The following is a 24,938-nucleotide window of genomic DNA, read 5'->3' as shown; positions in this document are numbered from 1 at the left end:
ATCCCTTGCCGGAGCAACTTGCACCATTGGAAAATCATCCTCTGCAGAAAAATCGTTATCCAACTCTCCTTGGAAATCTCTGTTAGAGTCTCTCGAACAATCTCTGCTGACAACCTTGCTGCTGATGTCCTTGCGCTACCACTTTGCCCTTGCTGTCTCTGCAACTCTGTGTCCTTGTGTCTTCTTCGTTCTCTCCAAACGACCCATCCATCTCCTCTTATAATCTCTCGTTGAAAAATCAACAACCATGGTCTAATCACAATCGATGGCAAAGATTGTCATGACCCAATCAGGTGGATTTTCTGGAAGTCTAGAGGAAAATCAATTTACCCAATTAATACAATTTAATTAAGGTATTCCTCTAAGTTAGACTTAGGAAAATTAATTAACTACTTAATTAATTCTAATTAGGGCCTTTTCTTGCGAAACCATTTCTTGGTATTAGAGAAAATGTGTTCCCTAGCCTCATAGATGCATTTTGAGACTAGAATACATGTGCAAGCTACACCAACCAACACTCCCTCCTAGCGAGGTAAGTGTTCAGCATAACACCCAACTTGTTTTTGAAAAAGATGAACCTCGCCTTCTCGAAAGCCTTTGTCAAAATATCTACTACCTGCTCATCTGTAGGTATATACTATAGTTGGACAATCTTGTGCTGCACACAATCTTTGATGAAGTGGTACTTGATGTCTATATGCTTGGACTTGTCATGAAACACCAGATTCTCTGACAACTTGATGCAACTTTGATTGTAATAGTGTATCACTGTAGTCTCTATCCTTTGACCAAATAGGCTATTAGCAGGTTCCAAAGCCAAATGGCCTCACATGTAGCCATGTTCGTTGCTATGTACTTTGCCTCGGCTGAACTCAGTGCCACAAACTTCTGCTTCCTGCTGTATGAAGAAATAACTCCTGATCCCATGCTGAAGCAACATCGTGAAGTGCTTTTCCGATCAACTGTGTTACCTTACCAGTCTGCATCAATATAGCCCACCAACTTGACACCATCACCTCGAGCATATCTGATCCCATACTCGATTGCGCCACACAAGTACCTCATCATATGCTTACCTGCTATCCAATGCACTCTCTTCGGCTCCACCATGAACTGAATCAAAGAGTTAATTGCATAGAATATGTCTGGCCTGGTGTTGACCAGATACATGAGAGAGCCTATCAACTGCCTGTACAAGGTGGGGTCCATATCCTTCTCCCTGAATGCATCTATCTTCCTCCAATTCATGGTCATGGGAGTAGACATGGCTCTGCAATCCTCCATCCCAAACCTCCTTAGGAACTCGATGCAATGTTTTGTTTGTCCAAGAAAAATATCGTCATTTGTTTGCCATACCTCCATACCTAGAAAATAGTGCATGAGCCCTAGATCCTTTATCTTGAACTTTGCTGCAAGATCCCTCTTGCATTCCTTAATGAGCCCCAGTGAACCTGTTAAGAACATGTCGTCCACATATTGGACAAGAATGAGAACATCTCCCTCAACCACCAAGTAGTAGAGGTTACTATCAAGTTTCAACCTCACTCTTCATAAAGCCCATGCCCTGCAAGTATTTGTTGATGCATTCATACCATCCCCTGGGAGCCTGTGTGAGTTCGTTCAAAGCTCTCTTCAACTTGCACATGTGGGTCTCTCTGATGTGTGCCACAAAGTCCTCTGATTGTTCAATGTACAACTCCTCCTCTAGTTCACCATTCAAGAACACTGTTTTGACATCCATCTGATGTATCTACCATCCCATTTGTGCTACTAATGAGATCACGACTCGTATAGAAGTGTACCTGGCCACAGGAGCAAATGTCTCCTCATATTTTATTATTCCCTCTTGAGAGAACCCCTTGGCCACGAACCTAGCTTTGTATTTCTCAATGCTGCCATTTGCACTATGCTTGATCTTATAGATCCAGCGTGATCCAACCACTGCCCTGTTTGTTGGTCTTGGTACAAACTCCCAAACAACGTTCTACATGATCGAGGTATACTCCTCAACAATTGCATCTCGCCACACATGATGTTGTGTAGCCTCTTGATAGCTGGAAGGTTCACTATTCACCAATTGAAAAACGCCATGTAGCTAGTGTGCCTCTCTAGTTGTCTTCACTCTCTCTTGCTTGTCCTAGGAGTCCCCACAAACTCCTTAGCATCCCTGAGTGTAGCTTGAACCTCACGATTCGTCTTGCCAATAGTGGAATTAGGAATATCCACCTCCATGTCCTTTTGATGCATCTCCTTGATTTGCTGCATTTGTTGCTCCATACTCTGTGAAGTCTCAGGAACCCTTGCACCTGAGCTAGTGCTCATACTAGTGATTGTACTTGTATTCTGCTGCTCTACTTTGGGAGCTTCTGTTGGTTGCTCACTCTGATCTTCAACTGCTGGCAACTCTCTAGATCTTTTGTACCCCTTATCCCTCGTAGACTTGACATCCCACCTGACTATAATCCTCCTGGCCCTTGGGATGAAGATCATGTATGCCTTCAAGGTTTTGCTGTAGCCAATGAATTAACCTTGCTTTGAAGTTTGATCTAGCTTCGAATGTGTCGCCCCTGGAATGTGATATAACTCTAGGCAGCCAAATATTCTGAAGTGAATGACATTTGGCTTCTCCCTGGTGAAAGCCTCCTTTGGAGTCATCTTGCCAAGCGCTCTATGTGGGACCCTGTTCCGAATATAAACCGCCGTACTGCATGCCTTTACTCATAGTTAGCGTGGGAGATCCTAGTCATATAACATCGCTCTCGCTGCCTTCCAAATAAATCGGTTCTTCCTCTTAGCGACCCCATTCTTCCATAGGTTGTAAGGAACCGTCCACTCTCTCCTGATTCCTACCTTGGTACAAAACTCTCCTTTGTTATCTAACCAAAGGGTCTAGATCTTTTTGCCCGTCACATTCTCCACTAGAGCCTTAAACTCCTGAATGCGTTTGAAGACCTCATCCTTGGTCTTCAAGAAATAGATCTAGGTCTTCTTTGAGAAATCGCCGATAAAAGTACGAAAGTAATCATACTCTTTGAGAGATTTCGATGACATCGACCCACATATATTTGAATGTACAAGTTCTAGAATTCCCTGCGATCCACTGTCACTCCTTGGAAAATATGCTTTCACAAGCTTACTCAACACACATCCTCTGCACACATCATTGTGCTCTGTGCTCACTTGCGAAACACCTGTCACTGTCTCACGAAGCAATCGAAGTGCTGCATGATGAATATGGCCCATCCTCCTATGCCATAGCTTCCCCTAGTCTCTCAAACTGTCACTGCTAACTAGTGCCTTCGGCTTGTCCATATGCAACCTGTATAACTGACTGCTCCTCACCCCAACTGCTATAGGTGACCTCCATTCCTTGTGCTGTAACAACACTCTAGCCTCTCTAAAGAGAACATCACATCCTTTGTCTTGAAGGACTGATACGAAAATCAAATTCATTGCCAAGCTCGGCATATGCAACACGTCATGGATTGGTATCTGCTTGTCATTCTCCTTCTGAAATAGAATAGTCCCTCATCCTACAAGATTGCACTTGGACTTGTTTTCCATCTGAATCTGGAACTTGATATCCTCCTACTTGTATCTAGAGAAGTACTCCCTAACTCCTGTCATATGAAATGACGCTCCATTGTCTATGTACCAGACACCTTGTGAAGTCGAGCTAGTCAGGCTAGCGATCAAAGCGAACTCTTAATCCATCCTGCTGGAGAGATCATCGACATCTACTGAAGCTGCAACTTGCTTCTACTTCCTCTGTGTTCAATCATTGATATAGTGGTCAAATTCATGATAGCCATAGCACTTGACCTAATCTGGAAGCTTGACTCGCCCAAAAACCTCTTGGATAAACATATGTCATTCCTTGGTAAACCCATTGAGTGCTACTACATGCACTAGCTCCTCATCACTTGGTTTCCAACTGCAGCTAGTTCATCTCTGACGAACTGAACCATGGTGAGATAGAAAGTTACATCCTCGCCCTTATGCATTTTGATGGTTCTCAGGCTCTCCTTGAGGATCATTTTCCTGTTTTTTGAAGGATCCTGGTACAGTTTGACGATGACATCCCACATCTACTTCTCTGTATCTTTCTCTGTGATATGCAGAATGATGTGATCCTTGACTCCATCAAGAATCATCCTCTTCGCTTTGTTATTATCCCTTGTGTATTCATGTAGCATGATGGGATTTGCTGGTATAACAACATTTGCCGTAGCAAACTCCTTCAGACCAAATTCGTGCAATAGGAACCTTCCAAATTCCAAAGTTTGAGCCTCCATCCAACCTGTCCTGATCTCTCAATCTTGATGCGCCCATCTCTTGGAAAAATCTATGAACTCAAATAAACTAGAGAAATCTGAAGAAATCGATTTGGGTAAAAACTCTTGCTTTCTCTTCTTGTGCCTGCACAAACCTACCTTTTCCCTTAGATCTGCTCTGATACCATGTGAAATTTTAAATATACTATTGCAATTACTGGGTATTTTTTCTCCTATCTTTTCAGATAGGGTTTTAATTATTAATTTTTCAACAAAATATTACAACTGGTTGCTGTAAGATGGCAAACCTTAGGAATTTTTTTATTTTTATTTTTATTTTATTTTTTATATTTTTTTATCACTTCTTCAAGTCTCATTGACCTCCTGGAAGCTATTCGACCCACCAAAGCCAATTTGGCCTCCTTCTAAAGCTAGCTTCGGCCCACAGATGCAGCCTGGCTGAGAAACTCAACCCTCTTGGCAACTCGCGCTGGCTGGGAAAATAATCTCGGCCTCCATGTTGAATTTTCCACGACCTTGGTGTCTAGGATAGAATCTTAATTCTCTGATGCTACCAAACCAAGAATCTCAACAAAGCTACTTTGCACCAATGTTATCGGAACTGAACCGGTCATCGAACCAGAAAACCTTGTGGATCGGGAACCGGTCGAAACCGGACCGGAACCAAAAAAAACCAGTTTACCAAAAACACGAAAATATTCATATTTTAAAGAAAAAACATATATATTCATGTGCATCCATATGAATCCAAACCATTTATACACAAATATGCAAAAGTACTCATTTATATAGCAAGTAATAGTGTATATATCCAAAATAGCGCTTAGTGCAAAACATTGTTGAACCAAAAATGATACAAACATCAAGAAGTGGGCTCTAAAAGGCCTTTATAGTCCAAAATAACATGATAGATCGTAGTATTATACTATAATCCAAAATATCTTGAATTTCCATCTTAATTTTCTAAAGAAAATCAACTCCAAAATCCTCCAAAATCAGCGCTAGAGCAACCCCTACAAATTTGCATAAAAACACTGGGTTTTTAATTTTTTTGAGAAAAAAACTGATTTTTGGAGAAAAATGGAACACAAAAATATGGCAAAAAATTTCCTTGATTTACCTTATAAATTTTTTGGAGAAACTTAGCTCCAAAATCCTTTGAAATCAGTGATGTAGCAGCCCCAACAAAATAAAAAAAATTCTTCCATTAGCTCCAAAAACCACTGAAGAAAACCCAAAGGTCTCTGGGAAAAAAATTTCTTTGAAGTAGCTCGAAAATCTTCCAACCCAACAACTCTTCAAGACTCCATTTTGTTGACACCTAATCATAGGGATTGGGTGAACAACTGTAAATAGTGTAAATAAATAATAGAGAAAATGGAGAGTCTTCAAGACATGAAACTCAACAGTGACTCCCTCTTGTATATAATAATGAACAGCCTAAATGAATAATACAATCTCATTTTGAGGAGTTACCTCCTGGCCTGACATGGTATCAGAGCCAGCTCCATTTTTGGCATTCCAGCCCTTGCAACGCCCTCCTGCCTATGTTCTGCCTATTTTGCAGAACTGGCACCTCTGCCATGTTTTTGAGGCCTGAACCCACCTTCCATACATTGTCATATGCGTTTTTTATTCCTGAACGCTGCTTGAACGTTGGCCCGAACATTGGTCTATACCTCCATACCTAGGATACTCCAACGTATTGGTAGCTGCATATGCATTGGAATTTTCCGTGGGCAGTAGATCATCTCAAGTAAACCAGAGAATCTGAGCTTATTTAACTCTACATGCTGCGTCGTTTGGCTATACCGTGTTGTTTAGTTCACCCCTTCCAGCTGAGACCCATCTCTCTTATCAAAGAACAACTTGTTGCCGACCTTCTGAACTACAATGTCCCATGAATAGATAGACTGCAGAGCACACATCAATGTAGCTAGGATTGCATCTGTAGCAAATACAGTCGCCTTATCCTCACTTGCGAGCCACCTGATAACAGGATCGTTAGTAGTGGTTACCTTGAAGAAGTTCCGGTTCTTGAAACGCTCCAGGCGCTTCTCGCTTTTTGATACGCTGCTCCCATACGCAGTCTTCCCCGTGGCATCATGCCTATCCACTCCCAGTTTTATGCCATAACCTTCTATAGTGATATAACCTCTCGCATATAAGGTCCAACATCCCGATCGGTTTTTTGCCTCTCTTTGCATTCATATTGGTTGCTTTTTGTTGATTTGGTACGTTGCAGGAGTTTTCTAGCTCGAGGTTCTGTGGTTCTTTGAAGCTCTGTCCTATATATCCAAGTGCAATTGTTTTTTAAATTTTTACACCACTGTGTTTCCCCTCTATCCTATATATCAGAGTGCAATTGTTTTTTAAAATTTTTACACCAGAACTGTATTTTTTCTCCACTAAAAGTACAATTTTATACATTGGCAGCAAAAGTATATTTTTTTTACAGTTCACAATTTTTAAAATGCACTCATTAATATCTATTGTGGGAGTGGTCCTCAATGGGAAGGAAAATTATCCTAAGTGGTCTCAGACAATCAAACACACTCTCATTTTTAATGAGATGTGGAAAGGAGTGTGTGTTGGAGACGGAGACAAAGAGCTAGAACAACCTACCTCAGACAAGGAATTCGCTATTTGGGAAAATAAGAACAACAAGGCTTATGCATTGATTGCAACATCAGTAAATGAAGAGGTGAGTCGCCATATTTCGCCATTTTCAAATGCTTTTGAAGCCTTACAAAAACTGAAGGAACTCTATGACTCACACTTTGCACTTGAAGTTGTTCAACTCATGATTAAATTGTTCACCCTTGAATAACAAAATGATGATCCTCTTGCTGTTGCATCAGAAGTAAAATCTATTATGCATGATATCAAAGTCACTAATGTTGAATTGGACATTCCTCTGATAGCTTTTCTCAAGGCACTTTATCCTACTTACTCAAATTATCTTGAGTCATTGCAAGCAAATGGAAACCTCAAAGATATTACCTTTGACTCCCTTGTGAAAAAATTTGCGGAAAGAGAGAAATCTTTTGGGAAGAAGACAGCTCCTCAGTCTTCTGAAGAGGCTGTGTGTCTTGCACATAGAGAGAAGAATCTTGCTCAAGATTCTTCCAGAGGAAGAGGTGGTCGAAGAGGAAGAGGAAGAAATTTCAGAGGCAGGGGGGCAAACACTCTCAAGGAGAAAAGTCAGATTTGCATTGCATATGCAACAAAAGAGATGCATCCACATGCAAGTTGCCTTGGGACATAATTGAGTAGAAAAGAAACCAACCCAAAGGTAAAACTAATGACAGAGAAAGGTAAAGCACTTGAATCCGCTCACTGTGTTGTGGTACACTGTAATATTGGAGTAAATGAAGACTTATTTAATGCTTCACTTGCTTCTTGGAAAAATGATTGGTTGCTTGATTCAGGAGCAACTTGCCACATGACTTTTAGAAGAGATTTTTTTGAAGAATTTACTGACAATGTTGATGGAGCAGTATACTTTGCAGACAAATCAAAACTCAAGCCATCACGGCTTGGCACAATCGGGCTTAAATTGTTTGGTCTTCCAGACTTTCTTCTGCATCATGTTTTATATCTCCCACAGCTGAGGAGAAACTTGCTGCCCTTGGTCCACATCCGCCAGCGAGGACGCTCCATTCATATGTTTGATGGCAAGCTTGAGGTGAGAAAAGCATTAGACCACTCACTTGTCATGACGGGGATAGAAGAAGAAAGGCTTTTCAAGCTACAGGGTACCTTACTTGTGCACAAAATTTCTCATACAATTCTCATTATGAAGAAGGTACATTTCCATCAAGTTTATTATGGCATGCTAGATTTGGACACTTAAAGTATGACAGCCTCCGCTGGTTGAAGACTTCTTATGATATGTGGTATGGGCACATTCCTTCGATAAAGCATTTCAGGGTCTTTGGTTCCACATGTTATGCCTTGATACCAAAGGTACATAGAAACGACCTTGGTGCAAGGAGTTGTAAGTGTATCTTCCTGGGGTATTCAAACACCTCCAAAGCATACCGTCTCTATGATGAAGTCGATAAAAAGTTTGTTGTATCTAGAGATGTAATCTTTCTTGAATCATCCAAAGCTGAAAATGTTGTTGAGCGGCAACTTGATCGCTTGGATAGATTCGTAAATGCAAAATCTGTTCAAGAATTTGATAATCAAATTTCACATCTTGAATGGGGGATTCCTATACTAGATCAACTTGTGGAATCTTCTTTTGAAGAACTCTCTCCCTTGCATGAAACTCCAACAACGGATGATACTTTGAGTGATGTGATTGACAGAATTGGGAGAATCAATCTTGATTCAGTCCCAACTCAATCAATTGAGCAGTCTGGACCATCTCAGAAAGATCCCCCAAAGTGGCTGACAAAGACACTTGAAAGTGTTCATCCTGATGAGGTTTGAAAGACAGGAACTAGAAATTTAACCCGCAAAATGGAGGTGACTCTGATCCACCTGTTGATATGGATGTTTCTTATAATTGTGAATTGAATTCGTCTATAGATTTTGAACCAACTTCCTTCAAAGAAGCTGCTTCTCATGATGAATGGAAAGAAGCAATGCAAAAGGAGTATGATGCCTTGATAAAGAATGGCACTTGGAAGCTAGTTGAGTGGGTCTACAAGAACAAGTTTAAGCTGATGGCTCACTTGACAAGCACAAAGCTAGGCTTGTAGCAAAAGGTTTTTCACAAAAGGAAGGGGTCGATTATGAGGAGACTTTTGCCCCCACAACAAAATGGGCTACCATTCAGACACTCTTTGCCCTAGTAGCTCAGAACGGTTGGAAAGTCCATCAAATGGATGTAAAAACTGCTTTCTTGAATGGAGATCTAAAAGAGAATGCCTTTTTGTCCCAGCCTGAAGGATTTGCTGTGAAAGGACATGAACATAAAGTATCCAAACTTGTGAAATCCTTGTATGGCGTCAAACAAGCACCGCGAGCCTGGTATGAAAAGCTAACTGGGCATCTTCTGAAACTCAATTTCAAACATTATGATCTTGATGATGCAACTTTGTTTGTCAAGAAAGTTGGCAAAGCAATTGTATATCTTGTGGTATATGTAGATGATCTTTTGATGACTGGGAACTATGAGAGCTACATTGCATCCATAAAGAAGGAATTGAGGAAAGGTTTTGAAATAACTTATTTGGGCTATGTTCATTACTATCTTGGTATTGAAGTAACTCAACATCCGAAGTCCATATTCCTTTCTCAAAAGAAGTACATTGGAGATTTGTTGAACAGGTTTGGCATTGCTGAATGCAATCCTTTGACTACTCCAATGGAACAAAACTAAAAGTTCACATCCATTGAAGGAAAAGAATTTGAGGATGCAACAAAGTATAGACAGCTTGTAGGAAGTCTCAACTATTCTACTACTACCAGACCAAACATTTCGTTTGCTATTGGAATCCCCTCTAGGTTTATGCAAAGCCTTGTGAAGGACATTGGTCTGTTGCAAAAAGAGTTCTAAAGTACTTGAAGGGAACTCAAGACTTTGGACTCAAGTATACACAGGTGGGCGACTTCAGCTTGATTGGATACTCTGATTCAGACTTCGATGGAGACAAAGAAACTGGGGTATCTACTTCAGGTTATGTTATGAGTCTTGGATCAGGAGTTGTCTCCTAGAGATCACGCAAACAATCAGTTCCAACAGATTCCACAACAGAGGCAGAATATGTGGCAGCAACTGAGGCAATAAAAGAAATTGTGTGGCTCAGGAAAATTTTGGAAGATTTGTAGGTAAAACAAGTACATTCGACTCCACTCATGAGTGACAATACCTTGGCAATAAATTTGGCTAAGAACCCAATGTTCCATGATCTAACGAAGCACATCAATAGAAAATATCATTTGATTCGACATCATGTTGAGGCCAAAACAATCCATCTTCGTCATTGTTCCACTAATGAGTAGATTGCAGACATCTTCACCAAAGCGCTTGGAAGAGAAAAGCTTGAAAGATTTGGAACGATGCTTGGACTTACCAACATCCCTTCAGATTAAGGGGGGGAATGTTGACACCTAATCATAGAGATTGGGTGAACAACTGTAAATAGTGTAAATAAATAATAGAGAAAATGGAGAGTCATCAGGAGATGAAACTCAACAGTCACTCCCTCTTGTATATAATAATGAATAGCCTAAATGAATAATACAATCTCATTTTGAGGAGTTACCTCTTGGCTTGACACAATCAACTCTTCAAATTTGAAAAAAATCTTCCTCAAAACAACCCTGCAAAAAAATCTCTGAATTCTCTTCATCGAACTCAGCTCAAGAATTGCAAGAGACTCGAATAAATAGTGTGCCTGAAATAGAGGGGGCGGGGGTGTTTAAATAGCTTTAGCTAGAGTAGGTTAGAAACTAAGAAAAATAATTAAAAAAAATGCGTTTTTTTAATGCCCAAGCCACGCAGCCATGGGCGCATCGGACCAACGGAACCAGTCCAGAGGGCCAGTTCAGACTGATTTTGCCTCCAAATCGGTCGACTGACCGGTTTGCCAGAACCGGTTTGGTTCCGATAACATTGCTTTGCACAACAGGACAATTTAATGCAGTAAATCAATCACGTGCATGATAAGAACACTAACAACAATATATGTAACCCAACTTCGTTATATTATCAACATATAATACAACAGTCTAGGGCTCCCGTACAAAGGATAATTGCCCTCAAATATCCACAAGTACAAGAATACAAGATACAATGATAATCTTACTACAAGCTCAGCATCTATGTCGTATCTCGTCCTACCGATCCTTTGCTTCCGATTTGTTCTCTAGCTGCCCCTTAGTCCATCAAAGCTCAACATCTATGTCGTATCTCATCCTACCGGTCCTTCGCTTCCGATTTGTTCTCTAGCTGCCCCTTAGTCCATCAAAGAACAACACATCGAGACTCTAGGAGGGATGCCACCTATCATTGCTGCATGTCACTTCTGCTACAATGAACACGGGCTCATCAATCTGCTCCTTTAGGCTGGCCAATACCCGAGCTATCCAACTGCCAATCTAGTAGCTTCTTTCGTCCATCAAAAAGCCACACATTAGGTTGAAATCTTCACCCAACTTCAACTGTCAAGCTGCCTTTATGACTGCTTGTCAAGAGCTACTCTTGGACACCAACACGTTGCCCTCCAAAAATCCAATGATGCCCAATATTTCTGTCAATAAGCCACTGTAGAATCTGCTCCTTGTTAGGGTTTCTAACCACCCAAGTCAACCTTAACACATGGTTTCCATAGGCTGCAACTTGTCCACAATTGGACACCACCCAACTAGCAATCAACTCAACACAACCTCATCAACAAATACATACTTTTCATGGGTTGAACATTGTTGAAACTCTGTGGTCTGGTTAAGGTACAATGGAACTCTACGTTAGCCCTCCCAATCTGCCACCTAGGCTCCTCCACAACTGCGACTTTCTCTCCTTGATGAGCTGCTCATATATGCTGCTTGTAGGGCTACTTTCCAGCCCTTTGTTCACACTTTCGACCCTCTCCAAAATAGTGAAACAAAACTCTGTCCCCTGTACCAATCTGCAACCTCAAACAAGGATTTGTCCACACGAAAAGTAGCCTAGAAATACCACAGTACTCGGCCTTACCTCCTGCTCAAAATTCAGACCTATAAGGAGAAGAACACCTCACAAATCATGCCTAAATTTGCCCTCAAGCCTACGACTGTCCTCCTGTATCAATTCAACCTTATCACAGATGTCAAAATCACTCAAACGGAGAACCTAAACAAATTCGTCCCACTTCTCTTGAGCTTGGCCTATTTCATAGAGTAATCTATGAGTTGATGCACATTTGGATGATTCAAATGATCCTTCCTTACCTTATATTTATACCAATACAAGGGCTCCACGAATTCCTTGAAGAGACATGTCTTTTTGCACATTCACTCTCAAGCCTACATGACTTATGTGCCAAAAACCCATCTTAAACTTCAAAAATCCATAACTCATTGTAAACAACTCAGAATTTGATGATTTTCGTTGCATTTGATTCTTCTCAACGTTCCCTATCATCTCCATCCATCACATGTCTAAAATGCCTCATGGTTTTGACTCAACTCCTTTGGGTACAAAACCCCAACTTTTGGTTCCAAGCCCACAAACAACTTTTTTGGTGCTCCAACCTCCAAACCTCGAACCCTAGGGCTTGGAGTACCACCCAAGCTATCAAAAATCAATACTCCCTCTTAGTGAGGGAGGTACTTCCAAGACTAGCAAGTAGCTTATCATCATCATGACTACTCGCAACACTCGCCCAACTCCTGGCACTCACAAATACAACAATCTCTACAGCGTGAACTACGCCTCTCTCGGAAGTGTCATTGTCACTGGAAGCATCCTGCTTCTTCTTCTTCTCCTGAAATGTCTTTCACAGTCTCTCCATGATTCCTTCTTGGCAGCTATAGGAGCACCTTGCTGACCGTGTACTCTTCTTGCGTTGCAAAGTCTCCTACTGACCCTGCAAGCTCCCTCTAGAGCTCGACTCCCTCTGAGCCTCTGGAACCTAGATCTTCTTCTTTGGAACCTGTACTTGTCCCTCTGAAGTTGCTTCACTGGAACTTGCACCTGGTCCACCTTCTTCTTCCCATGATCTATAGGCTTGCCTATCAGCGTATATAGACCATGCCCTCTAACTCCAAGCACAATATTTGTGGAGCTAGATCCTTTGGATCTAAGTCTTTCCTTCCCATCCTGGAATAAGACCTCAAACCCCTTCTTCTCGATCACTGAGACAGATATCACGCTATCTCTGAGTCTTTGTACAAACAATACATCTTGGATCTGCACCACCCGTCTTGAATCCATCCTGAATGACACAACTCTCGATCCTCGGATCTCCTTTTGACTCTTGTCACCCAACACCATGTGCAACTTTGAGTCCCACTCAGCTAGAGTCTCGAATACCTCCTGTGACCCTGTCATATGTTTCGACGCACCACTATCCACGTACCATGCATCCTCATCGATGGTACTCTGTGAGAAATGAGAGATCATGGCAAAGTCCTCCTCCTCCAACCTTCTGGTGAGAGCATCTATCTTAGCAAAAGTGGCAACACTGACGACCTACTTGTCTTTCTTCTTCTCGTCATCTCCCTTCTTCTTCTTTATCGGACATCTTGACAAAACATGACCAATTTCGCCACAATTAAAACACTTGATCTTACTCAAGTCCTTATGCTTATCCTTCATTTGTGTTGCAAGTGCAATGTCATCATCTAAAGCCCTCTTCTTCAGATGAAGATCCTTGTCTCGTAACTCTTCCTGAATGAAGTCGTCCCACAACCTATTCCAATCTGACAACTTCTCTCTAGCAACGATCCCCTTGATGAAGGGCTTCCATTCCTCGGTGAACCCTTTCAAAGCAATCCTCACCATATCAGAATCTGAAATAGTCACACCGACAACAACAAGCTCATCTTTGACTTGAGACAATCTTGTCAGATACGAAGTCACTCCTTCACCTTGTATCATCTTGGTGGACTTCAACTTATCCTCCAATACCAGTACCCAATTCTCGTTCTTATTCTGGAACAAATTCTAAAGAGCCATCCACATCTCATGTGTAGTGTTCTTCCCAGACAAATGAGGTATTAGGGATCCTTCACACCATCAAGGATGATCAATCTCGCCCTCGTATCCAATTCCTCGTACACTTCCAACTCCTTAGGGTCGGTTGGCTTCTTGATCTCTTTCTTGGCGAACTCCCAGATCCTGTTGACCTGCAATACCAACTTGATCCTTTCCTTCCAAGGACTATAGTTGGACAACCCTTCCAACCTGTCCTCATACTAGAGACCAACCTGCAACTTCGACATTGTAGTGAGCCCTACAATATGACCAACTCCCTCTTAAGTTGTACTTCGTTGTGATCTCTTTTGATTCACTGGCTCCCAAAGTAGCTCAAACGTGCTTTGAAATCACGTTGAATTTTCCACGACCCTGGTGTCTAAGATAGAATCTTAAATCTTTGACACTACCAAACCAAGAATCTCAACAAAGCTACATTGCACAACGGAACAATATAATGCAATAAATCAATCACATGCACAATAAGAACAATAAACAATATATGTAACCCACTTCGTTATATCATCAACATATAATACAACAACCTAGGGCTCCTGTACAAGGAATAATGGCCCTCAAATATCCACAAGTACAAGAATACAAGATACAATGACAATCTCGCTACAAGCTCAACATCTATGTCGTATCTCGCCCTGCTGGTTCTTTGCTTCCAATCTGCTCTATAGATGCCCCTTAGTCCATCAAAGAACAACACATAGAGACTCCAGGAGGGTTGCCACCTATCACTGCTACATGTCACTTCCGCTACAATGAACATAGGCTCATCAATCTGCTCCTCTAGGCTGGCCAATACTTGAGCTATCCAACTGCCGATCTAGTGGCTTCTTTCGTCCATCAAAGAGCTACACATTAGGCTCAACTCTTCACCCAACTTCAGCTGTCAAGCTCCCTTTATGATTGCTTGTCAAGGGCTACTCTTGGACACCAACACGTTTCCCTCCAAGAATCCAATGATGCCCAATACCTCTTTTAATAATCCATTGTAGAATTTGCTCCTAGTTAGGGTATCTAACCACCCAAGTCAACAACCCAATGATGCCCAATACCTCTTTCAATAATCCATTGTAGAATTTGCTCGTAGTTAGGGTATCTAACCACCCAAGTCAACTCTAACACATAGCTTCCATAGGCTGCAACTTGTCCACACTTGGACACCACCCAACTAGCAATCAACTCAACACAACTTCATCAACAAATACTTACCTTCATGGGTTGAACACTGCTGTAACTCTGTGGTATGGTTAGGGCACAATGGAACTCCACGTCAGCCCTCCCAATCTGCCACCTAAGCTCCTCCACAGCTGCAGCCTTCTCTCCTTGATGAGTTGCTCCTATATGTTGGTTTTAGGGCTACTTTCCAACCCTTTGTTCACACTTTCGACCTTCTCCAAAATAGTGAAACAAAACTCGGCCCTTTGTACCAATCTGCAACCTCAAACAAGGATCTATCCACACAAAAAAAACCCAGAAATACCACATTACTCGGCCTTACCTCCTGTTCATAATTCAGACCTACAAGGAGAAGAACAGCTCCCAAATCATGCCCATATTTTCCTTCAAGCCAATGACTGTCCTCCCAATACAATTCAGCCTTATCACAGATTTCAAACTCACCCAAACATAGACCCTAAACAAATTCGTCCTTCTTCTCTTGAGCTTGACCTATTTCAGAGAGAAATCTATGAGTTGATGCACATTGGGATGATTTAAATGATCCTTCCTTACCTTATATTTATTTCAATAGCAGGGCTCCACGAATTTCTTGAAGAGACATGTCTCTTTTGCACAGTCACTCTCAAGCCTACATGGTTTATGTGCCAAAAACCCATCTTAAACTTAAAAAATTCGTAAGTCATCATAGACAACTCGGAATTTGATGATTTTCATTGCGTTGGGTTATCCTTAACGTTCTCTATCATCTCCATCCATCTCATGTCTAAAATGCCTCATGGTTTTGGCCCAACTCCTTTGGGTACAAAACCTCAACTTTTGGTTCCAACCCCACAAATGACTTTTGTGGCGCTCCAACCTCCAAACCTCAAACCCTAGGGCTTGGAGTACCTCCCAAGCTATCAAAAATCAACACTCCACTGGAAAATTTCGACCTCAACTGGAAACTGGATCCTCCTTTCAAATCGTTCTCTCCTGTGCAAACTTCCTTGCTTAAAAAATTCTCCTATCTGAGCAATTTACATTGCCTATATGAGTTGAGCAATTTGCACTACCTATCTGAGTGACTTGCACCCCTTGCTGGAGCAACTCGCACCACAAGAAAATCGTCCTCTCCGAAGAAAAATCAATCTCCAACTCTCCTTGGAAATCTCTATGAAGAATTCTTTGACAATCTCTGTTGAAACCCCTGTTGCTGATCTCCTTGCGCTACCACTACGCCCTTGTTATCACTGCAACTCTGTGTCTCTATGTCTTCTCCATTCTCTCCAAATGACCCATTGATCTCCTCTTCTAATCTCTCGTTGACAAATCAACGACCATTATCTAATCACAATTGATGGCTGAGATCATCTTGACCCCATCAACTGACTTTTTTGGAAGTCTCTAAAGGAAAATCGATTTACCCCAATTAATACTGATTAATTAAGCTATCTCCCTATGTTGAACTTAGGAACATAAATTATTTGCTTAATTAAATCTAATTAGGGCCTTTTCTCGCAAAACCAATTTTGGCTATTGGAGAAAATGTGTTCCCTAGCCTCATAGACACATTCTAAGACTAGAACACCTGTTTGAGCTAAACCAACCAACATCCCAACCCTTGGTGGGTGATGAATTGCCGCACCACTAAGGGGGTAACCATTGCTACACATTATTCAAACCATGCTCTCATTTCCTTGAGCTTCGGCCAATAATACAAAGAAAAATCAACAAAAAGAAAAAGGTAATAAGAGGGGTGGAACAACAAAGTCTGGGGTAACTCATGCATCCACAATAGCTCCCTCCTCACATCTGTACGCCCAAAACGTGGAATTTCTCATCATTGCTACCCCTTTGACCATGGTATTTGGCACTTAGACCCCTTTTCCCCTCCGTTCCATCACTATTCACATAACACCTATTTATTGAAGGATGTACAAGGACCTGCCTTTCCCATTAGGGGTTGGGAACACCTAATAGGGTCGTCCATTAGCCACTCCTACCTAGGGTGGTAACACTATTACGTGATCAAAGCCCCAAATTTGGAAGGGAAGCCTTGTATGAAGTGTCATTCTGCGCTTGATTAACAAGCCGGGTCAACTTAGATGCCCTAATGATTATCGTACCTAATGGTGAAGATGCAACATTGGATATTATGTGTAATTCGCAGGTGGTTTTCATCATGGGTTGGGCAACTTAATTGGGGCCCAAATCCACTAGAGGAGCATATGACACCCTACACATCAAGCATTGGGAGCCATGGGATTCCTGTCACTGGCAAGTATCATTCATATCCATGGGCACCCTCAACACCTCAACATGCTTGCACTTTGCCCCATATTATTCAGAAGATGATGCACTTGGACCAACATGCCCCGATCAGCTTAGTAGTGAACAAGTGGTTTGGCAGCTTATTTGAAGCCCAGATGAAGTTTTTCTCACCCCTTGAGACATGGGAGGGCTAGCACTATCCTTAGAACCCTCAATGTTGGAGCATAACTAGGCTATTTCACCACTGGAGATCCATGAGACTAGGTTTTGTGCACCAAACCCAAATCTGGGGTCCACAAGATGATTTGCATAGAATTCTAGGGGCTAACTCCTAGACCATGATTTTTGGAGCCCTCTACATTCATTTTGGCACTAGAGGAGCCCAACACTTGCCTAAAGGAGGCCTACGCATGCATGATGTTAGCATTTCAACCCTCCTATGGGTTAATTATTATATTTTCACATTGGCTATAAGGTCAACTTGTGACCTTACCTAGTATTTGCCCATTATTTTATTATTTGGGGGGCTAATAGGTTAAAATTAGACTTCATTGGACACACACACACACACACACATATATTATAGAGACCTCATTTGATCTCTCTCATCATCAAACTTTTGAATTTAGATTTCTTTAGAGAACTCATACTTCTTATGGGTGAATTGGAGATCATTGATGTTTTTCAGCGGATTTTTGGATATTCTTTTGAACTATTCTTGGTTTAATGGAAGGATATATTGCGTGCTATCTTGTAAGTAAATCCTATTGTTGAATATCTTTTCTTGAATGTCTAATGCATGGAGCTATTGATTCTAGGTTAAATTTGTGCCTTAATTCATTGAAGATCAATTTATTGAAGAATATCTAGATGAATGTTGTATGCATTACTCATCATAACATGTGATGAATGTTCCTAGTGGTGATCTCCTTGTAGCTCTCCCATGAAACTCTATTTTTCCATTGAATGGGTAAATGTTGAAAATTTGATAGTTAGGGCATCAAATTTTGGCCTCCTTGGGAACAAATTTGGCTTATCTTAAGCATCCTAGACTCCATATGCCCATAGGACAAGGCACTAGTCCTATCACTTGGTGATCATCTTGAAATTTCCTCCATAAATTTCTCTCCTTAAATTCAGTCCTTTTAAGGCTAGGAAGGAGAATCTAGGGCTTAGAGCGAAATTCTAGGGAGGAGGGTTTTTGGTGGTTTGAGAGCCTAAACATCAAGAGGTAGGTCTTGACTACATGACCTATCATTTTGGTGGGCATCCACTCAAATTTCATCCATAAAATCTCTTGCCCTAGGTGTTGCCCTAAGAGGGAAACCCTAGTTTCTTCTCCCTCAACTTGAGGACTTTCTTGAAGGTTTCATGAGCCTTGTAATTGTTGGAATCCATCACAAGGAACCTTTTCTCTTTGGTCTTGACCTTTGGAACTCCCATTATTGTCAAATACATCAAACCCTAGGTCTTGCACCTCCCTTTTTTAGGTCTTTTCATTGAGAGCAAATTGCTTCCTTAAAGAAGCCTTTGAACTTATATTGTCTCTCTCTTGAATGAGCCCTAGTGAGATTATCTTATACGTTATCTACAACCTATCTATCTTAGAATTGATCTCTTCCTATATTACCGGGATTCTTCCCATCGGTGAAAGCCTGTAAAGAGCAGGGGTTTTGGCTAAGGTGACATTGGGCCTCTATCCCATTGTTAACACTTTGTCTAGCTTTTGTCTTGTATGGTTTCCCTCTCCAAGGATTTTTAGATTTTGTGGTAATAGTATGGTTGGCGTCACAGAGAAAAGGTTATGTGGTTTATGTGGGAGAGCTCACTGATTTAGAAATCAAGCCTAAGTCACTTTGAAATCATGTTTTCTTGATGACAATGTAGTAATGTACTACTCAATATATGTTGATAATATAATTCTTTTACCTACAAAAATATGTGGAATTTTAATACTGTTGCAGTTACTAGTTATTATTCTCCTATCTGTTTAATTATTTGTCTTTTGCAATTTTATTTGCAGCAAATACTGAATAAAACACTACTGCAAATTCATAGAAAATAAATAAACCACAAGAACTGAGAAAATAATGCACACACACAAATAATGAACACCAATATTTTTCGACAAATGTCCCTGGAAAAACCCTAGTGTGGGGAAAATCAGTGCAACAAATGAGGGTTATATTATTCAACAATTGAGAATTACATAGACTGTTTGCCTCTCATGGCAAAGCTCCGACAATGTCTCTTCTCCACTTATTCTAGCCAAATCGAACCCTTGCTAGCAAACTTGGCCCCTTTACTGTGCAACTCGCACCTCCTCCAGCAACATGCACTAGCAAAACTGGAAATGCGCACAGTCTCTCCTAGAACTTGCACTGCCTCAGGAAATTCATTTCGACAATAATCTCTGCCTCCAACAACTCACACTTCCTCCCACAACTGTCGCCGGTAACTAGATATCAAACTGCTGCCCAACAACTCACATTGGCTATTTGCACTGGCTAATGCGGCCTCTCTACAGAATTAATTCAGCCTCCTTCCGTCTCTCGGAATAACTGGAATCTTCGTGAAGAATTTCTCCAAAAATTCTCTCAATTTTCCTGCTGAAACCCCTCCGATGGTGTCCGCCATGCTATCACTGCAAATCTGTGTTTCTGATTGCCCATCAACTTTCTTTTATAATCTCTCGTTGAGCAACCAATGGCCACAATCTAATATCAATCAATGGCTAGGATCTTCTTGACCCCATCACATGACTTTTTTAGAAGTCATGAGAGGAAAATCGATTTACCTCAACTAATCCCTGATTAGTTAAGCCATTTCCCTAAGTTAGACTTAGGAAAATTAATAAATTGGCTAATTAATTTTAATTAAGGTAATTTTCCATAGAAACTTTTTCTGGGTATTGGAAAAAATTAATCCACTGTGATCCTTAGCCTCATGAACACCACCTAAGACTAGAACACCTGTCCGAGCTACATAAACTAACAAAGTTACTCGGGAATTTTCCTGGGAACTTCCTCAAAATCTTCTTGAGATAAAATGTTAACTTGTGATTTAACTTAGTATGTCACTATTCTGTGGCAACTATTCAGGTTAACAGATCTTCATGCATGAATCTTAAAACATTTTTCCTGTTATTTCCTGCTTTGGAAAATGATGCCTAACTCGTGAACAGGGAGCAAATTTAAATCTTCCTTAGACCAATTGTTAAAAACTTGAAATGTATTCTATTGTAAAAAACAAAAGTATTGGTATTCTTTATGTTGTTCTCACTGCAAATTGAAGTCTGCCCTTGGTTTCTGTTATGCTCAGAATGCCCCATGATGCCCTGGTTCTTTTCACCTACCTACACAACATTTGGCTTTCCAAGTTTCTCTTATGTGGAATCCAGTTGTTTCAACCTTGATATCATTTTGCACATTGAAGATGATTGAAGGGTTGGTGATATGATCAGTTGTGGCATAACCAGGACTCAGGTAAGACCAGATGTTGGGCCAATTCAAAGCAGATAACAAACAAGATAATATTCTGGCTCTTTAGTTCATACTTACAATGAAGCTATTCCTTTGGCCACTGTGTTAAACCAAGACTGATATTCTTGCTTGTGTGTATTACTGGGAATTAATCTTTTATAACTTTGCTGCTTAAAATAATTCATCACTTTGGAGAGCTTACCACGATTACCTTCTAGCCTGCTGGGTTTATTTTCAAAGGCTGTAGTATGTACCATGTGGCTGTAATTTGGTGCAGTCTCTGTGCTTTATTAATATAGATATCTTGATTTATTACAGGAAAACAAGCTCTAACATGCAAGAGAGGCTCGAGGAAGTAGCATTAGAAGATGGGATGAAGGTGTTCAAACGCAGCAAAGAAGAGACAAATGATGGAGATTATTCCGCGGTACCATTGAAAAGAAGAAAAGAGAGCTTTTCAACTCCAGATTTGCAATCACATGCTATAGATGCAATTTATCAAACAGAGTTTAACCATGGCACTCTGTTGAGACAGAATGAATGTACAAGTGACTGTCATAGAGGATGTGCCTATCTACCTAACAGGACTCACATTATTTGTGGGACATCACCAATTATGCACGCAAAATCTAATGGAGATAGACAAACATTACCAATTGTGCATGTAAATTTGAGTGAAGAGAGACAAACAGACAGTGAGGGTATCTCAGTGGTCTCATGGGCCACAGAGATTTCCTCTTGTTCATTAATGACAGAACCTGGGAGGGAAACAGAAAATGGGGCAACAGAGGGTGATAGTCCGGCAAATCAATTAGAAGAGCTGGATACACGGGCCCCAGTTGTAAGGACCACTCGCGGGAGAACCCAGATGCTTCCTTCCCGCTTCAAAGATTCTATTCTTGAACCATGGAAGAAATGTAATTCAAAAGGTTTGAAAAGCATTGATGAAGGTCGGGCTTGTTCAACAAGCTCTCCTTCACCGGACACAATTTTGAATGTAACCAAGCAACCTACAATAAAGATAAAGGGACTGGGTGTTAACTTGGTTTTTGGAAGGAGTGTAAATGGCCTTAAAAATCGAATACGACCTCCAGCTTTAAAGGATGGCAATCGTACCACTAAATCGAATATGGTTTCTGAACATAGAAATAGAATAACCATTCCAAAGTCTTTGCCGAGATCTTTTGAATCTGCTGATATAGACAGTATGCCAAGCCTTATGCCTAAAGAAAGAACAACATCAGGGGTTCCAGTGAAGGGTTTGCATCCTCTAGAAGAGTTTGATTTGGGTGATATTGTCTGGGCTAAGTCTGGAAGGCGTGGTGATCCTGCCTGGCCTGCTAAAGTTATTGATCCAATCCAAGAGGCTCCAGATGCAGTTTTGAGTGTTTGTGTTCCAGGGCGGTTATGCGTTATGTTTTTTGGCCATTCTTCGGGAAAAAGGAAAGAGAGGGTATGCCAGTCTCTGATTCCCAGTTGTTTGGAACTTTTCCTTTAAGATTTTTGGTTGTTTGACTTGATTTTTTATGAAATCATGAGTTTGGTCATTTCTCATGGGTTGATTTTATTTCAAGATTTTACTTTCATGATGGCAACAGGATTATGCGTGGGTGAGGCAAGGGATGATTTTTCCATTTATGGAGTATATGGAAAAGTATGATATGAACTACTGATGGTGGCAAAAGATTTGGTTCATCTGTTTCTAATTTTAATATTCCTGCTTTCTAAAGTAGCATGATATATTGAACAATTGAATGCAATAACAATATGTTTTACACAGCCATGCATTGAGGAGGATGTGTTTTTCTTCGTGTCTCTTACAGAAATTTGTGCATCCTTTAGATTTCAGGGTCAAACGGAGCTAAATAAGAGTAAGCCTAGTGACTTTAAATTGGCAATCGAAGAGGCAATTCTAGCAGAATATGGCTTTATGGATCTTGAAGAGTGCCCTCGAAATGGTACCTTGAAACAGGCAGAAATACAGGGCTGTTTGATTGGATGTGGAGATGCTGCTCAAGTTGCTTATGCAAGGAAAGATGAGCAGGTTGTACTAAAATGATGACAAAAAAACACGGTCTTATGATTTTTTTCTGAAGTAGAGTTGCTCTTGTAAATATCAGACTTACTATCAATTTTTAAAAGTAATCAGTAATTACGGTTTAGTATCAATAAGATGGTCTTTTTCCTCCGTATTCTATTTTAAGAATAGGCTTTCTATTTGAAGAATTTTTGTTTTAATCTAATGTATAATTTAAAATTGCTGCATAATTACTCATTTTCCGTAACTGCAAATATTTTATCTTTTTAATTTATGATGCTATGCATATTATAAGTAACTGATTGTCATTACCGTCTTTATGCAAGCACACCTGTAGCTTGTAGGGCTATACATAAATCACTAGAGTTTTGATGTATGAAAACATTTGGTGAATTAAGTTTGAAGTTACAGGAAGCACTGTTTACTAAAAATGTATCTCCTTTTAACAATACATTGACTTATTCTACTTCTGTAGCAAGGCTCTATGAATATTTATCAGTGTTCCACGGGGACTCGCCCCCCCCAGGGGTCTAGTTTCCTAGCTCCCCCGCGCTCCGGGGACGAGAAGGGGTCGTTTCCCCACGCTCCCAAAAAACAGGGTACACAGGGGACGTGCCAGGGGGTCGTTTCCTTGTACTGAGGGGTCGTTTCCGAAAAGGGGGTCGTGAGGGGTCATGGGGGGTCGAGTGGGGTCGAGGGGGGACGTGGGGGGTTGAGGGGGGACGTGGGGGGTCAAGGGGCCCGATTTTTTAAAATAAACTTTTGTTTATAATTAAAATTTAACATTAGTTTTAATACTTTAGGGTTTCAATTCGTTTTTTTATAAATTTAATTCATTATTCGCCCTGGCCCCTCATTCCATTCGCAAGACGTTCCTAGTTCCTCTGCAGTAGAGAGGAATTGGTCCACATATAGCTTCATCCACTCTATCAAGAGGAACAAGGTTACCTCTAAAAGAGCAGAGAAGTTAGTTGCTGTGCACAATGCCCTACGTCTTGAGCATAGGAAGACACTTGAGTATTTGAAGGGACCAACAACACGATGGGATGTTGATCCAGAGGATGATGCACAGGTAGATATGGAGGAGAGACTTGATGAGAGACAGATGGGGTTGGTTGGTGTGCCACTTAGCATGTTTGAGAATGCTAGTGATTCAGATTCAGATGGTGATATGGTTGATCCTGATTTATTCATGCAGCAACTGGATGCAGAGACTAGCGGGGCATTACCTTGAGGCTTGAGCAAAATTATGCTCGTTTATCTTTTGATATGTTGATGTTCTTATGTTATTCTGACTCTATAAAATTTTGACTCTTGATGTATCAGACTTGACTTTAGTCTTTTATAATTCTATAAAATTTTGACTCTTGATGTATGATGTATCAGACTTGACTTTTATAATTTTATGTCAATATTCACTGTTCAGTATTCAATGTTCATAGTAGGAAGTGGAACATCAATATGGTTTAAACTTTAATCATAATGTATGATGTATGATTATAAATTAGAATTTTAAATTTATATGATATTAGATAATGATATTCATATCAATGATCATGCTTTGCAGCTTTTCAATTCAAACCCAATTGTCATAGTGGACTCAATTTATAAATTATATTTTATATTTATAAGTTTTTAAGACCCTGATGTCCCCCACGTTTCCTAAAAATTGGTGGGGAGCTTTTGCATAGGCCGCTCCCGCGTATCCTCGCTTCCTCGCCCCTCGTCCCGAAACCTTGGTGGAACATTGATATTTATTTTTCCATACATTTAATGTTTCTTTACTTATTTGGGTGTTGATACTACGGGGATAGAGCTTGTCAATAGAGTGAAACAAAGGTTGAAATAGGCACGAAAGCAAGGGTTTAAAAAAGCATGGAACATGAAAGAAGACCTTGAGTATTACAAATCCTTGGAAGTGGTCCATGGAACCCAAATGGAAGGGGGCAAACTAAGGAGTGATATTTAGCAAAAAATTAATAAAAAGGATCTATGAATGCAGTTAAACTCGCTGTACTGGTCATCAGAGAGGAAACTGTTAAGCA

The 24,938-nt window shown here is 40.7% G+C and overlaps 1 protein-coding gene across 4 annotated transcripts in view; it reads left to right on the top strand.

The window, feature by feature from the left end:
• Positions 1-24,938, top strand: part of LOC149184051 (histone-lysine N-methyltransferase ATX5-like) — a 274,187-nt gene that overhangs the window by 10,921 nt on the left and 238,328 nt on the right. For 3 of the 4 annotated variants that reach the window (XM_089417380.1, XM_089417381.1, XM_089417384.1), the window contains 3 exons: positions 21,174-22,308; positions 22,454-22,509; positions 22,698-22,899. In XM_089417380.1, coding sequence (XP_089273506.1) covers positions 21,174-22,308; positions 22,454-22,509; positions 22,698-22,899 — 1,393 coding nt within the window. Of the gene's footprint in view, positions 1-20,694; positions 20,859-21,173; positions 22,309-22,453; positions 22,510-22,697; positions 22,900-24,938 lie in introns of all 4 variants that reach the window. The other variant, XM_089417382.1, reaches the window with a different exon arrangement.

The sequence above is a fragment of the Pinus tabuliformis genome, chromosome 3_2 (assembly GCF_031772625.1).
Source record: "Pinus tabuliformis cultivar Carrire ecotype Pingquan chromosome 3_2, CPIR1, whole genome shotgun sequence".
Taxonomy (NCBI): Eukaryota; Viridiplantae; Streptophyta; class Pinopsida; order Pinales; family Pinaceae; genus Pinus; species Pinus tabuliformis.
This window is presented reverse-complemented; position numbering and strand designations above follow the sequence as displayed.